Below are 15,777 nucleotides of genomic sequence, written 5' to 3'. Positions count from 1 at the left end.
AGGGCTATGCTAAGCCTCAGAGTTAGGGAGTGCCAGAACTGAGTTTCTGTACCACTTTTCTTTGCCTACTTCCCTTCCAACCCCCTTACAAAGTTTTAACATGAAATCCTGTAATTTATTTCAGCTCCTTCCCCTTTCCTGGCACAAGGGGAGCTGCTCTGTGCAGCTGATCTGTTTTCTTGTGAACTTAGCTCTGTATGGGTGGGTGCTTCCTCTACATACATCATTTGACAACTGCCTGACCCAGAAGCTTAGACAGATTTTCAGCCATAAGGGAAGCTCGCTGGTACTGATGGGATTGTGCCATGCACAGCTGGAGATTGTAACTGAAAAATTTAAGTGTCTCTAACTGGCCTCCCTGATAATGCTCCCTTGGACTTCAGTGACCGTACCTCGGTTCTTTCTGTCAGAGGGTGTCCATACTTCACCGTGTGCCATGAAAAGCCATGAAAAAAGAAAGCAGTATGTGTCATAAAAATGACAGTGGTATTTGTGAAGCACTCGGCTACTTCAGTGCCACTGGAAAAAATGAAGAAACTACTAATTCTGTCCTCAGAACGAGAGCTGTGCAGTGGGAAGTAACTTGAGTATGGAATAATGCATTCAGAAGGAAAGTTGAAAAGAAGTATTTAATAAACTTCATGCAAAAATCCTGTGGGAAGCATAGTATGAGCGTCTGGAAGCCAAGGCAGCGTCTAAATCTTTTGCAATCACATCTGCAACAGCCCTAACTGGCATTTCACAGATAACCTTAACTGGGCATTTTCTAAATTTTAAGTGCTTAGTTCTGCAGCCTTAAGACCATTCTCTTGTCATAGTATTTTCAGTGTACAAATGTGTAATATACAAAAGAATAAGAACTTACGCTAGTGAACAAGTTGTATACCTTCCTCTCTGTAAGTTAACTTGATAGAAAATACATTGGAAAGGCAGTTTTCACATTTTAGCTATGCTTGTGTTAGCTGTGCTGTAGAACATGGCATCCTCATTGGTGGTGTAAAGATGTTTTACTTGTTGACTGGAGGTACTGATGGAACTAACTTGTCTGTAATGTAGCTGTGTAGGGTAGACAGCATCATGCTCACTGTCTCATTGTCAGGGCACCTGGTGGACACATACAGGACTTTTTGGTCTATTAATGTCTAACGAAACAAATAGGCTATTTGAAAATATTACTAACATTTTATGGCAAAATCCCTGATAATTTTGATGTTGCACATAGATACCTGTGGAGCTAAATATTCTTTCTTACGGTATTTTACCTAATACAAGAGATTCAGTAAAAAGCCATCTGAAGTCCTAGGTATGTTTTGTCTCCTACCAGGATGTCTGGATGAAATTCTTCCTTTTAATGTATTTGTAAAGAAAGCTCAGAATAAACAGAGCACATTTGGCAAGTTCTGAACTGCAAAAGGCTTACAGCTGGCTCTTCCAGGCTGTGTTTTCAGGTATACATAGTACACAGACCTACGTGTGGTGGCGGAGTTTTTGCCTGCTTGTTGTTTTTTTATTTGTTTTTTTTTTTGGGGGGGTGGACACTACAGAAAGTGGACAAACTGAGTGACACGACCACCGCTAGAAAAATGTAATGCTCTAGAGAGCTCACAGTTGAGTATTTATAGCTTTGTGGGCAACAAATACTCCATGAGACAAGGCCACAAAGCAGGCCCATACTCAGGTAGGCTCCTTTTTTTTCTCTTGCCCTATCCATTTACTTCACCATATCAATTTATCAGAGTAACTACGGCACTGGTGTGCTGTCAGCATCGCTATTGCCAATCCCACTGCAGCCTAGCAAAAAGGGAAATGATATCCCATGTATTTTAATGGCTTGCTCGGTTCATTGAATTAGTTCCTGTTGGAATATTGTGTTCATTCTAAATGCTGCAACTGGTAGGGCAAATGGGACATTTGTTCAAGAATCTTTTTTTCAAACTTCATATTTAGAGATGTAGGAATAAAATGAACTATTCAGCACATATTTTGATTCATTTTTAAGTGATTAGCTCAGTTTTCATATTGTACTTGAACCACTAATTATCTTAAGAGATACGTTATTGCCAGGAAAAGGCTGTTCTGTGAGTAATTCTTTCAGTATTTCTCCACACGTTGACATCTGAGGCAACTGAGATGAAAGTGACTTTTCTGAGATTTGTACAAGATTTCACAGTCAATGACGTTTCTGTGAAAGACCAGAGCAAGAAATTACTGTGTACAAGGCTGCGGTCCTCATGGACAACTACAGCCAGCTTTGCACAACACCTCTAGTGATGCCAGACAGAGTAACTTACAACCTCTTTATTAGTCTCTGGTGGAAATAGTGGGGGACTTTTTTTTTTTAACACCACTATACATTGCTGGTGTCACTCAGCTTCTGTCTCCTCAGGGATCTGGGTGAAATTTAACCTCCTGCTGCAGTATGCTCCTTTTCTGTAGCAAATGGCCTTTTTTCTCCCGCTGGACTCGAGCAGTTTGATGCCAGGAAGAGACACACTGCTTTCTGAAGTGTGTTCTTGCCTCTGCAGAGCAAAGCAATGCTCGGGAAAGCAAGAAGAGGCTCCTGGTCGGAGCTGCAGGGATGGGAGCAGGGCAGGCTGGCCGGCTCTGTGCTGGTCCTGCTTGTTAGCAGCAGGAAGGAGAGCAACAAGGGCACTCGTTTAGTACTAGGTACTGGCTGTGCTTAGTCATCCAGGGGCTTTAAGTGATTCTTTTAGCCTCTACCTAATGAGCAGCTCTGTCATTTATAGGGGATATTTGGCCACTTCATCCAGAGCTGGATTTATTAATATCAAACTTTAAATCAATTATTAACTATTACAGATATCCTCTGAATGCTTTCCTGATAGGGGAAACTTGCTGATAGGGCTGCTTAGAAGCATATAACATCAACTCTTTAAGTGCTTGGGCCTTTGCACAAATTTGTTATAGCAAATAGCATCAGGACTCTTTGGAGCTCCAAATTCATGCACATCTCATTATCTACTTAATTACTTCAAAATCCAGTGTTTGGATTTTTAAAAAATATATAAATATATACGCAAATTGCAATCCTATCTGTCAAAATCCACAAAGATCACACACATTTATCTTACTGATTTTAAGGGTGCACCTGTTCTATTTAAATGTTTATCGTTTGCTCTCCTAAACGTCAGTCAGGAGATACACGGCACCAGTCTTTATCACCTATCTTCACTTGACTACTAGATGCTTATGGTTAGAAGATGCACCATGGTCTTGACACAGTACTTTGTCAAATTTCAGTTAGTCACTGAACCTTAAAAAACAAAACACAACAAAACAGAACACCCCCCTAATTGGATTGCAGTAAGGCAGGTGTTCCAGTTAGTTTCAGGGTATGGAAAAAGCAAGCTGTACAACTGTTATTTCTAAATCCCAAGTGTTTTTAGTTTAATTTGGTGCCACCTGGGAACAGGGTCCTGCATTCCCATCAGGCTTACTGCCATACAGGGACCAAGATAGAGCCTCTCCCCCTCCCACCGAGCTGGGCAGGGCACGGGGACTGTCAGCAGCGGCACTGTGCAGTACCCGCCGGTCAGACCTGTACCCACACGCACATTTAATGCATCAATATGGTGTAGGCTAACTTCTTCATCGGTTCTTGACAGCATCAGTGTTTCTGCAGCTGCAGACGTGGGACAACTGTTTGGGGGGAATGAGTCTTCCATGACATCAGCAACCCCCCCCCCCCCTTCATCCCTCCCCAGCAAACAAAACAAATGCCCCATACCTGGAGACGCTTCAGGATGTGTGTGCCTGAGTTGTTAATAAAATAACCATGATAATGAATAATCTATGTTAAGCATTTTCTTACCCTTTATTTTTTCATTATGATCAGAAGAGGAATATGATTAACAGCAGTTTAAACTTTAGCAGTACAATTTCAGTATTAAATATAAAACTACACTGCAAGTTGATGTATTTTAAAAATGGTTATGTATAATCTAGCCTTAAATTTATGTATCAAATACAACTCAATTGTTTCTTGCCTTGACAATTAACATATCTAACAAGTTTCAACAAGCCAGACATCCATCTTTTTCATTAAAAAAAATAAGCAAGCACACCAACTCTTATTCATAACAAGGGGGTGTAAATATTCAACACTTTCCTGAGTGTTGTGCAAAGAAAAACGTGGTTGAGAAATTCAGTTAAATAAGTGTAATGATAAAACCTGAAGCTAAGCTGGAGGACCTTTTGATTAACTTCATATTTCATATATTACTTGCATCAGTTGAGAGCAACATGAGTTACAGAACTTCCATGAAAACAAGCCACTTACAAGCAGGTGGTTAAGCTTGATCAGTTTATTAAAAGGATTATATGACACGGTTGCCTGCAATAGCAGGGGACTGGATCTGATGACCCAGGAAGTTCTTTCCAGTCCCATGTTTCTAAGCCATGCACCAAGTGTATCCAGCCCACACTTTCACATTTGGAAAATTGGAAAAAGCCAAAGCCACACGCACACACCCACAAAAAAAAAAAAAGAAAAAAAAACTCCTTGATGACACCATTTCATTTCTCTAGATATTCACTACGCAGAAAGGAACACAGCTAAAGTCCTGTACAGAGGATACATTTACTCGAGGTTGATGTGGTACTGAAGTCAGTTAATAATTAGATACCTCCAGGCAGATTCAGTTACAGGGCATACCAACACTGCACACTGCCAGACAATTTCTAATCAAGCCAAGAACCTCTTGCAGGAATGAGGTCTCTTTGCTAGCAAGCACAGAGCACACTGAATAAGCTAAAAGCAGCTGTTCTTAAATGAACTACCCTACCAACCGTGAGTGAATGACAGATAGATGGTAATAAGCATTTACCTACTAGACAAGATCTCTGCACACTCAGGCAGAAGTAATTAGTTCAGAGCAGCAACCCTTGCTCCTACCTTGCCTGTCTCTCAAGTACATTCTCGTTGAAAGCTGGTCTACAGACTCCAGGCAGCCACTCTCGGGCACTGCCAAAGAAGCAGTCTGCAGCTGCCATGCAAGGCTCTACTTTCAAGTGGCAGTCAGGCATTCTCATCGCAGCAGCCCATTTGTTATGACAGCATACGCAGCCATAGCAAAAGCTTTTACAACTAGAGATCTAAACAACTGCCTAGATTCAGCCCATCTAACTTTCAGGCACTTGGTTAAGGTGTCTGGGTACCTAGTCACCCAGAGCTCCCCCCTAGCAACAACCAAGGATAAAAAATAAAAAAATAAACCACTGAAGGCAGATAAGTCTCGATTGCCTTCTGGAGGCATCTCTTTACCCCCACTGAGTGAGGCTGCTTTTCAAGCAACTAAGTTCTTAACACAGGCACCTCAGTTAGACAGGATGAATGGAGACTTGCATCTCTCTCAAGAGATAGTATCAATACTCTCCAAAACCAAAGGCAATTAAGCAATTAAGGTTTGCAGCTCCAGTTATATTTGGAAACAGACTTACAGTCAAGTAACAAAGCTGTAATCCCTCCCTCCCAAGCATAAAAGCCTTCCACATGGAGGCTCTGCTATTAAAAAAAAAAAAAGCATTCTTCCAAAACAAAGAAGAGTGAACACAGCTGCTTTGCTACTCATTCATGGGGAAGCTGAAGGATCAGAGAACACTTACTCAAAGACCTGGAATGACTAAGCATCGCTAGTGCATGCAAAGCAGAAGTAACAAGACTGTTTTTAAATTAACCCTAGTCCTCTTCTCCACCCCATAAAATTCATGCAAGTGTTTGAGAAGATAGTCAAGACATAATAGCCCCAGTTTCCAAAAAGGCTTTTGTTTTTTAAACGTTGTAAGAGAAATGTCCATTTCTTTCTGTGGGTAGAGAAATGCATTTTTGGCATGTTTGAGAATCATAGATATCTATGAAGTCCATGCTGTTTAAGTGCTCCAACTGGTTTCTATAACCTGTCAAAAAAAACATAGCAATCTATCCATGTTCCCCCAGTATCGACATGCATGCTGAGAGCTCTCCACTTTAGTGAAATGAGGTGTTACTTCTCTGCTGATAGTTGACGAGTCAGCATTACACGACTTTGAGACCAACTAAATTAACATTGTCGTAATATGAAAGGCAAGCACAAGTTCATTTATTTATAGCAAAGGTCTTGGGTTACAGGAGGTCAGTTCTTGCCATCTCGAAAAGATAGGGGATAACTTATTGCATACATGTGCATTATAATTTAGCAGCAAGTCATTCATAGAAACGCTTCCCTCCTACTGCTTTTTTGGTTTATTATCTCAATTATATATATATTTTAGCTTTACAAAGCATTTAACACCATCTTTAAGTTAATGGTCTTTTATTGGAAAAAAAGACTAGCATTTACAACTTGGAATGGACATAAATTGTAATGTCTTGAACAGCAATGTTGATAGTTGTGCTGAAGTCCACAGGCTACTCCGCCAGCTCCAAGTCATGGTACAGAAGGTTTTAAAAATATGAGAGTCCAAAGATGCTCCCTTGGTGAAGGTTTCTTTTAAAAATTTTGTGAACGGTAACAGCCCGACACCCGTTTCACTATAGTGCAATGCAGACAATGTTAAACCAATATTTTAACAGACATGCCATCCATAGTTAAGATCATCGTATTTTTTGGAGCACACTGCTACGTACAGGAGAACCATTCAACCTTTAGGGCATTTTCTCTAAGTTTTGCATCCTTCAACCATTTTTGCTGCATACCATCCTGAGGTATAAACCAATTTTAAAGTAAACCAGCTATGACAATTTATACTACAAATTGATCTAGAATCCACTGTTGAACAAAAGAGTGGATCTTTTAGGTTGTTTTTTCCTTTTTATACAAATGTCTGACTGTGCTCAATTGTCAAGCTGCATGCATGAAAAACTGGCCAGCCCAAACAGTGTAATAGTCATTAGCAAATGGAACTTTTGAGTTCACTAAGTGCTTCCTTTTTTTTTTTTATTTTCAAGGTAGTACAATTATTTATATTGTAAAACTGATGTTTAACTTTATCTTTTGGGGACAGGACCACCAACCATTACATGCAGTTTGTGGACAGAAGGTATTTTGACATTCAGTTTTGCTATACAGAAACAGAATGAATAAATGAACATTTTTTTGCAAGAGGTAAGTAAAAGATTCAATTTGATTCTTCTAGAGGAAAAAAGGTGTAAAGGAGGTCTCTTCACTTTGCAGTCATCATCTGTACGAATTCTGAAAAGACAAAAGGTCACTGATTTATTGTCTCCAGAGTGCTTTCAACCACCATATAGATCTTAAACATACTTGGCATAAAAAAAAACATTAGATACAGTGAAAGTTGGTTTTTCCTCCACACAAGTAGACAACTGAATAAACTGTATCTCCAAATACTAGAAAATAATGGCCTATTCAGTACACCTTCACTCAACCTGAGTAATGAGTATGAGTCAAGATAAGCTGGTTTACCTTCATAGTTGACTTGCCCATCCCCATCAATGTCTGCTTCTCTGATCATTTCATCTACTTCTTCATCTGTTAGCTTTTCTCCTAAGTTTGTCATAACATGACGTAGCTCTGCCGCACTGATATAACCATTGCCATCCTGTGGGGAAAGTTTCACACTATTATGATCAACAATCCTGACAGTAATCTACTCTGAAACTACACCTAGGTTTCTAGAGACTGCTTTTAAACTAGCCTTATAGCACATAGGACAGACACACAAATCCAGTACACTGCGTACCCCCACAGTGTGGATCAGTCCCATCACCTTATGAAGCATGCTTCCCACCATAATCTTCTCTAATTACTGTACTGTAAGAGTAACTGCATGCTGGATTTGCAGCTGTCATAAGGTGTTTTAATGCTTCTAACAATCTTTCAAAAATGAAAGTCAAGAAAAAGCATTTTAGTTTCTCTGCTGCCTAAGCAACCAAAAGGCCAGTTTCCCCACCAGCAAGTATAAAGTATAAAATAAGATTTCTATTCCGTGAAAACACTGCTTCTATAATCAGACTGTGGGCAGCTAAGTTAGGCTTCTTATGTAAGATCTAGAACAAATCACACCTTCAAAGAAAACATTTTAATTTCACTCATAAGCAGTTGTGACAAGAATAGTGGCAAAAAGAACAACAATTTTAAGTCAACATTCCATCAGTTACATGAAAACTTAGAGCATTTATCTAGCCATTTCAGGAATTGTCTTCTGTCTACAATAAAAACGCACTGACTTAGAGCAGGACCTTAGATGATGTCACATCTGCCACCACTCACCACAACCTAGTCTGCAGAAATAAACCTGGGGGAAGTAAGTACTAAGTAAACAATCAAAACATCTGCTCTAGAACACCTTCCAAAGGACCAGAGACTGGCTCTTTTCCCACAAAAATGGGAAAGAGACCTTCCATGCATGCATATGCATTAGCTTAGCAGCTGCACCAGCCACTGTACAGCACAATTCTCTTGTAGTTAACTGTCATACCCAAACAAACCAAAGAGGGGAACCCCTGTTCTAAAAATAGCTTGTCAGAAATTTTATCATGTGTGCCCAGGTTATCTTTAATGAAGGTGGAAGTTGAGCTTAAGTTTTCCTGAAAGTAACTTCAAAGCCTGAGTCTTTAAGACAACATGATGCCTTGTCTATTACATGCACTTCTTGTACCTGTAAATACTGGCGACATCTTAGCTTCAAAAGCTTTCATAAAGTCTCACATATCCATGAAAACAGTTCCCCAACTCCCCAAAAATCAAAAGGTACAGAAGATTACAAGAATACAAGACCCCTTCACCCCCCAAGTATCAAGTTCTGTTCATCTCTGCTCTTAAAAGGCCAAAAAGTTTTCTTCCTAGAAAAGCCTTAGGCTTAGCACTGCTGTGTAAGCAGATACAACCAGCCAGATCTGCAACAGAACAGGGCCTGCTCTGCTACAAATTCTCCTGCCTCTACTACTAGAGGTTTTCCTTTCAGACAAGATTAGAGAACACTGAGGAAAAGAAACACCATTACTGCATCTAAAGAATATTTGAAGATCTAGGAATACCTTGTCAAAGACTCGGAATGCCTCACGGATTTCTTCCTCGCTGTCTGTGTCCTTCATTTTTCTGGCCATCATGGTTAAGAATTCAGGAAAGTCGATAGTGCCATTGCCTTAATAAAAACAAACTTCCAAAAATTAAACTCCCATGCTTGTTAAATAAGTCTAGCATTTAATAAATAAAACTGGCATTTAATTTAGCCAGTGACAAGAATCAGACTAAATCAGTCTAAACTATTCCTACAGAAGAACCTGATGTTTTCCTTAAATAGTTACCATTGCCTTTTTGCTTTTAGTTTGCAACAGCCACTTCTACCCTAGTCTTTCAGCACAAAGTCAACTGTAGCCTTCTTTCCAAATCAAGCCATACCATTGCCCACCCAAGTTGCATGTACAATATCAGTCTGATATTCCAAGGTTAACAGGTAAGATTCACCTTTACTTAAAACCAGTCTCCAAAATTAATCATTTCGCTTGTTTACAATCTCCCAAATACTGTGGGAGATTCCAAAAGTAAATATTAAAGCTGGCACTGCAACTCCATGACATCTAAAATGTAAGAAAGTTCTTCTTCACTGTTCATAAATACTTGTTTCCTTGTTCAAAATCAACTTTATCAGCCTACATTGTATACCACAGAGGTAATACACAATTTTAAGATCCAACAAGTATCTGCAAACAACTGATATTAGAAAAAACTGTTATTTGTTATTTCTGATAGCCATAGTAAGTGTTTTGCACTGCAAAACTGAAAATCCCCACCAGTGTTCAGGCCTCATCCCTCATTGATGAAATTTAAACTGCATTCATTTAACTGCTTTAAGAAAACCTTTGCAGTTTAGGGATTCCAGATTAAGACACACGGAGCTATTTATCATCATGTCCAACTTCATCTACCAGCTAAGTCAGAACACAGGTCTTACACAGAGCTTCAGAAAATTCTCTATGAACATGTGGAATATAATTAGCAAAGCATCCTGCTGCAAAACAAATTTAAACATATGGGCAGGACATACTCATTTGAAGGCCTCACTCTACTTTCAATTTTAACCTAGCAGTGCAACATGGCTTTAAACTGAATGGAAGTAGATTTGTATTAGATATAAAGGAAGAAACTCTTTGCTCTGAGGGTGGTGAGGCACTGGAACAGGTTGCCCAGAGAAGAGGATGCTCCAGCCCTGGAGGTGTTCAAGGCCAGCCTAGATAGGGCTTTGAGCAACCTGGTCTGGTGGGAGGTGACCCTGCCCACAGCAAGGGGGTTGGAACTGGATGATCTTTAAGGTCCCTTCCAACCCAAACTATTCTGTGATTCTATGAACACTGCAGAACAGCCTGGAGAAGCCACTATACACAACCTCTATGTATCACTGCAAACCCTGAGTATCAAGAAGCTTCAGTACCTGCATCCAAAAGAGTTGGCAATTAAGTTTAACTTACTTTCAGGAAAGTAGTTTTGATTAACATAAACTGATAATCCACAGCCTTGCCAATATACTTTTCATTCTTCAGAATATTGCAGAAAAGTCACTATCCACCAATGTAAGAGATCAAAACCTTGACACCACCAAGCAGAGTAAGCTTTTCCTTTCTGTAACTGCTAGCCTGAGCAGAGTCCCAGAGAAAAACTGCATACATCCTTTCTGGCATTCACATGAACCATTCTGGTCAACTTCGATGCAAGAAGGCTCTCCTGCTTTTCCAAGTGACAGCCTCCAATTGCTCCCCCTATCTATCAGTGAACTAATACACTACAATAGACTATGCATGCTCTCCATGTTGCATTTCCAACTCTTGAGTTTAGCGTTATTCCATTGTAATCACGTCTTCAACCTTAAACAGAACCAGACATTAATACAGCTATTAAGAACAGCAAGGGCTGACAAAACATGCATGGAAAAGCTAGGTAGAAACAGGTTAAATGCAGGTCAGGGTAAGCTGAATAGCAATAGGAAGCCTGGAACCCATAAAATATTAAAGACAAACAGCATAACTTTGTCTCTGCCCATCTTTTTACTTTAAGATTCTCACTTAGACACATCTTTGTCATGCAGAGAACAAGTAAAATAACAGTTGCCCCCGAGTATAGTTTCTATCCAATATTTCTAAACTTTGCTTTGAGCAAATCATCATAACATCTTCTTTATGTAGCGTGGAAGGCATACACAAAATGATTTACAGCACTAAGAACTCTTTCTAACACTTACCATCAGCATCTACCTCGTTGATCATATCCTGCAATTCTGCTTCTGTTGGATTTTGACCCAACGACCTCATGACAGTTCCCAGTTCTTTTGTTGTGATAGTACCATCACCATCTTTGTCAAATAGGGAAAAGGCTTCCTTGAACTCTAGAGGCAGAAACAGTGCCATTGTTTAGTGACATCACCAGCTAAGAAAATTGCATACAAAAATGCATTCCAATGAAAAATGACCGGTAAGATTTTGGGAAAGATTTAACTTGCCTGTGTATTGGCAGAATTTGTGTTTTCAAATATTAATAAAAATAGTTACAGTACCAATAAAGTCTGTATAACCACATGACGTAAGTTTCAATATACTAACATCATATTGCAATGCAAATGCATTCCAACATCTTGTTGCTTGAGTTACTGTTGCAGCACAAATTGCGGCTGTTTGGGATAAGCCAGTAGAACCCAAAAGTTCACCCATTCACCATTAACAAACTTACAGAAATAAAAATAAACAGTAAATGGCAACACAAGTCAAAAGACAACAAGAATGGTGTCAACCTCAAGAGGGTGTGACTGGTCTCCACAAGGTCATATACTACACTCTCAACCAGATTGAGTTAGACACTGTTAGAAGTTATTTAAAAACTGCTTGCTTGTGTTAATAGGTAATAAATCAGTTGTAGGTTTATTTTTTCACTTATTATTTCACTTCAGATTTATTTTCACCTGAAGAAAAGAATACTTAACTCTGCTTCGGCTCCAAGAAGTTCACTGAAAATTCTAGCAATTACTTGTTTGCAAGAAATGTAGAAACACTTGGCTCAAGTAATCTGCACTCCACTGAACACGCAGTCTACATGGAAATGGAACATACAAGTAACCTTCCAGAACTTTTAAAGAGGGAGTGCTTTTGGGTTTTGTTGTTCATTTATTTTTAAAAGAAGAGTTAGTATAGATTTGAAATCATAGAAGAATTATCCCATTATGTTTGAGATATTTTCTTTCAGTCACAAGGAACTAGCCAAAAAGTATGTATCATTAAGACACTTACCAGCAATCTGTTCTTCAGTCAGCTGATCAGCCTACATGAAGAATAGAATATTTTAGAATAATGTTTACCTCTAGCTGTGTCAAGCCACAAGGCCCTTCCCGCAAACTTCAGTAGAGATTATTACCATTACAAAGACACTTGCAACCCCTGGAATTCTCCCTCTGCAAGGGATTCCACTCACCTACACAATGCAGCCGTTCCTAAAACACAGAACTAGCATGTTCCAGAACTGCCCATTCAGAACTATATGCCATCCTTTGACTCAAAGAACCCAATTTGGTCGAGCGAAGGACACAAGGCAGGCTCCTTGTAATTGATCAGAAGGGCATGAAATCCTTAATGACATGCTTAGTCTCACATCACATCAGATGTCACTTCCAGAAGTACAGTGACCCTAATCGAGCGTGGGGGTATTTGCACATCAGTGGGCTAACGGCAAGCGTGCCACCTAGTGATCTAACACCACAGCAGTCCAACCCCACGACGCAGTCCAACCAGCGGACTACAGTAAGCTTAACACAGAGGACCACGCCGTAACAGGAGGAAATGCTGCTCAATATTAGAGATTTCCACCATCCGACAAGAAAACACCAGTTTAAGTGTCCCGTAATTCCTCCATTCAGCCAAGCACCCTAAGTTGCCTCCCAGTGAGGCACAAACCACAGCGCACATCCTTCTAATGCCAAGATTTAAAGCGCTCGCTTGTGACCTTCTGCACATCAGGAGGCCAGTGCTGCACCCAGAGATGCACCGCACAGCAGGCAACTGAATGCACTCCTCCAGAGCTCAGCTGTGCCGACCGCATCCTTCCAGAAGTCTCCCCTTTCTGTATGGATAGGGCATCACAAAAACCTCTTCTGATCAGACTAAGATAGCTGGTTCTTCACAGAAATCATGCATTTCTCTTGTCATTAAGAAGAAAACAAGCCTAAAATTGAATTTTAGTTGCCTAGACACCTTATATTCTCAAATATCCATGTCAACAGCTATAAGACTCACTTTATTGAAAAGCTTTTACCAATAAAAAAGGCTGTTGGTCAAAGAAAGCAGGCATCTTGCAACCCTTTTGTCCTAAAATACCATTAATCTCTGGCATAAAAGCCAGGTAACTACAACAAAGGGCAACGCAAGCAATGCAGAATTAACAGGCTACATGATCTGTCAAGCCCCGCACAGGTGAACAACAGGGTTGGAAGCTTGTTGGATGTGTTAAGTGACATACAGACATCATCAGTATTCAGGTGCCGACTTTAGTGCTTTATGTCTGTAAGTAGTGATTAAATGGCTCCCCACATGTATCAGGGGTAAGAAAATAGTGGAAATATACTTGCAGTTAAAAACCAAATTCACATTTCTTAAGTCACGTTAAATGCCTGTAGAAAACGTCTTCAAAAATCCAGCTTGACCTCCCACTCTTAGCGATTTTCCAGCAAAGATGAGGCTTCCCTTAAAGATCGTCTAAGCAATTTACATAACAGACCAAATGCCCTGCAGAACAGGAAGCGGAGCCACACCTCAGCAAAACCCTCAACCAGCAGCACCAGCTTTCTGCCCCGTGTCTCGGGGCTCCGAATGCCTGCAAAAAGCAGCGTCACATCAAGAAACGACAGTGCCGGGGTTGTCCTTGGGGCTCGGCTCGCCGCAGGCGGCCGTCAGCGCTGTGCCGGGGGACAAAGGTGCCTGGGGCTGCCATCCCGCCCTGCCCCGCCACCAAGCCGTGTCCCGGGGGTGTCAGCCTGCCCCGGCGGGGAGGGGAGACGGACAGGCAGCGCGGAGCGACACCCGGATAGCCAGAAAGCGGCTGGAGGGCAGCCTGCTCCCCCCCCAAAAAAACATAATAATAAAAAATAGAAACCGCAGCCCTTCCCTCCTCGGCGGGGGGCTGCCCGCGAAGCCCCCCAACCCCAGGCTGCCATCCCCGGGGCCGGGGGGCAGGCGGGCAGCGCCGGGCGCAACAGGCGCCCTGCCCGGCGGTCAGTGCTGCACTGCGGCCCCGCTTCCCTTCCCCTCCCCCTCCCCTCCCTCCTCCGGGCGGGGAAGGCAGCGGCTCCCCCTGCCCCCGTCCCCCATCCCCTTCCCCGATCTCCCCCCATCCCCTGCCCCCGGGGGCTGGGGAGTGGGAGGGGGGATAGGCTCGGCTGCCCCCCCCCCCCAACCCCCGCGGCCGGGGGCCAGGCGGCGGGAGGCAGGGAGGAAGAGGAGGAGACATGATGTAATGCGGGTAGCCCGGCTGCGTTTTTGGGGACGGCACCGGGGAGGAATGGGGGGGGGGGGGGGGGGGGGCGCTGGGGGCGCCCCCCCCGCCGCGGGGTCCCCCCCCCCCCCCCCCGGGTGCGCACTGCGGCCGGGGCCGGGGCGCAGCGGGGCAGAGCCGCGGCCCCGGGGAGCGGCTCCCGGCCCTTTCCGGAGGGCGAGGCGGGGCGGGCGGCGCCGCGGGGAGAAGGAAGCGGCGGCAGGGAGAAGGGAAGGGACGGAGGGGGAGAAAAGGGAAGGGAAGGAAGGGGTGCCCGGCACGGCCGTTAGCTCTGCGGCCTCCCGCCGCCCCCGCGCCGCAGCCCTCCCCGGGGAGAGCCCGGCTCGGCCGCCCCTCTCCTCAGCCAGCCCCCGGTGCTGCGGCTGGCCGCGCTACCTACCATGGCGCGGCGGCGGCGGCACGAACTGCGCGACCACGAGCGGCGGCTGCTGCCTGCGCTGCCTGCTGCTGCTGCTCCTCCGGCTGCGGCTGCTGCTGCTGCTGCTGCCCTGCGCGGCGGCGGCGAGGAGTGCTGGGGGTGCGAGGCTGCGCCGTGCCGCTATATATGGAGCGCTGTATCCCTCCGCCGGAGCGGGGCCTTTTTCTCCCCTCCCCGGCGCGCTCTGGGTGAGGGTGACTGCGGCGAGCGGCCCTGCCCCCTCCGCCGCCCGCCCCTCCCCGCCCCGCCCGCCCGCTGCGGGAGACGGGGCACGGAGGGGGCGCCCCCAGACCCCCCCGCCCCGTCCCCGCACCCCTCACGCCCCTGAGGTAAGAGCGGCCCCGCTGCGGGGGCCCTGCCCGCGCTGCCCCGGGGCCATTTTGCGGGCAGCCCGCGGACCCAGAGCCCCCTTCCCCGCCCGTCGCCCCCCGAGGGTCCCGGCGGCCCGGGGCCGTTTTTCCCCGTTTTCCCCATCCCCGGGGGCAGCAGCTGGGTGCCGGGGGTGCGTTGCCCAAGCGGGTTTTTGGGGAAACCTGGGCGAGCAGGGGGGCACGACAGAGGCTGGAGAGCTCTGAAGTGAGCACCCTTGCCTTTAATCTTTAATCTTTAGGGCTTTTGTTAAGCGCCAAAATCTAGCTCACGGTAAAATTCAGTCCAGAATCAGAAGGTCTACAACTGACATGTCACTTCGGCCCCTTCTCAGCACAGCCGCTGTAGTCCCCAAGTGAGGGGGAGCAGGGCCTGATGTTCCTCCGTCGTCCCTCCTCTGCCTCCCAGGGTTTGGGGATTTGGGCCACCAACCGATGATGACCCAGGTAAATACCGCAGCGCTCATGTCGTACCTCTTTTAACGGGTACAGAAGCATACAA

The 15,777-nt window shown here is 44.1% G+C and overlaps 1 protein-coding gene across 1 annotated transcript; it reads right to left on the bottom strand.

Moving 5' to 3' along the window:
- Positions 1-3,812: 3,812 nt before the first annotated feature.
- CALM1 (calmodulin 1) lies at positions 3,813-15,090 on the bottom strand. The gene is made up of 6 exons (XM_035326928.1): positions 14,869-15,090; positions 12,236-12,266; positions 11,197-11,340; positions 8,999-9,105; positions 7,425-7,560; positions 3,813-7,190 (listed from the first exon to the last, which is right to left on the bottom strand). The coding sequence occupies exons 1-6, from the start codon at positions 14,869-14,871 to the stop codon at positions 7,162-7,164; spliced, it is 450 nt and encodes a 149-aa protein (XP_035182819.1). The 5' UTR covers positions 14,872-15,090; the 3' UTR covers positions 3,813-7,161.
- Positions 15,091-15,777: the final 687 nt, after the last annotated feature.

This window comes from Oxyura jamaicensis, chromosome 5, assembly GCF_011077185.1.
Source record: "Oxyura jamaicensis isolate SHBP4307 breed ruddy duck chromosome 5, BPBGC_Ojam_1.0, whole genome shotgun sequence".
In the NCBI taxonomy this organism is placed as follows: domain Eukaryota; kingdom Metazoa; phylum Chordata; class Aves; order Anseriformes; family Anatidae; genus Oxyura; species Oxyura jamaicensis.
Note: the sequence above shows the minus strand (reverse complement) of the source record. Positions and strands in the feature narration are given on the sequence as shown.

Bases quoted from the DNA above. Each gene is read 5' to 3' on its own strand.
- CALM1 (XM_035326928.1), bottom strand. The intron at 9,106-11,196 runs GTAAGTGTTAGA...GTTTTTATTAAG, and splicing joins CAACGAGGTAGATGCTGATG to GCAATGGCACTATCGACTTT. The intron at 7,191-7,424 runs GTAAACCAGCTT...TTGTCTTTTCAG, and splicing joins TGGGCAAGTCAACTATGAAG to AATTCGTACAGATGATGACT.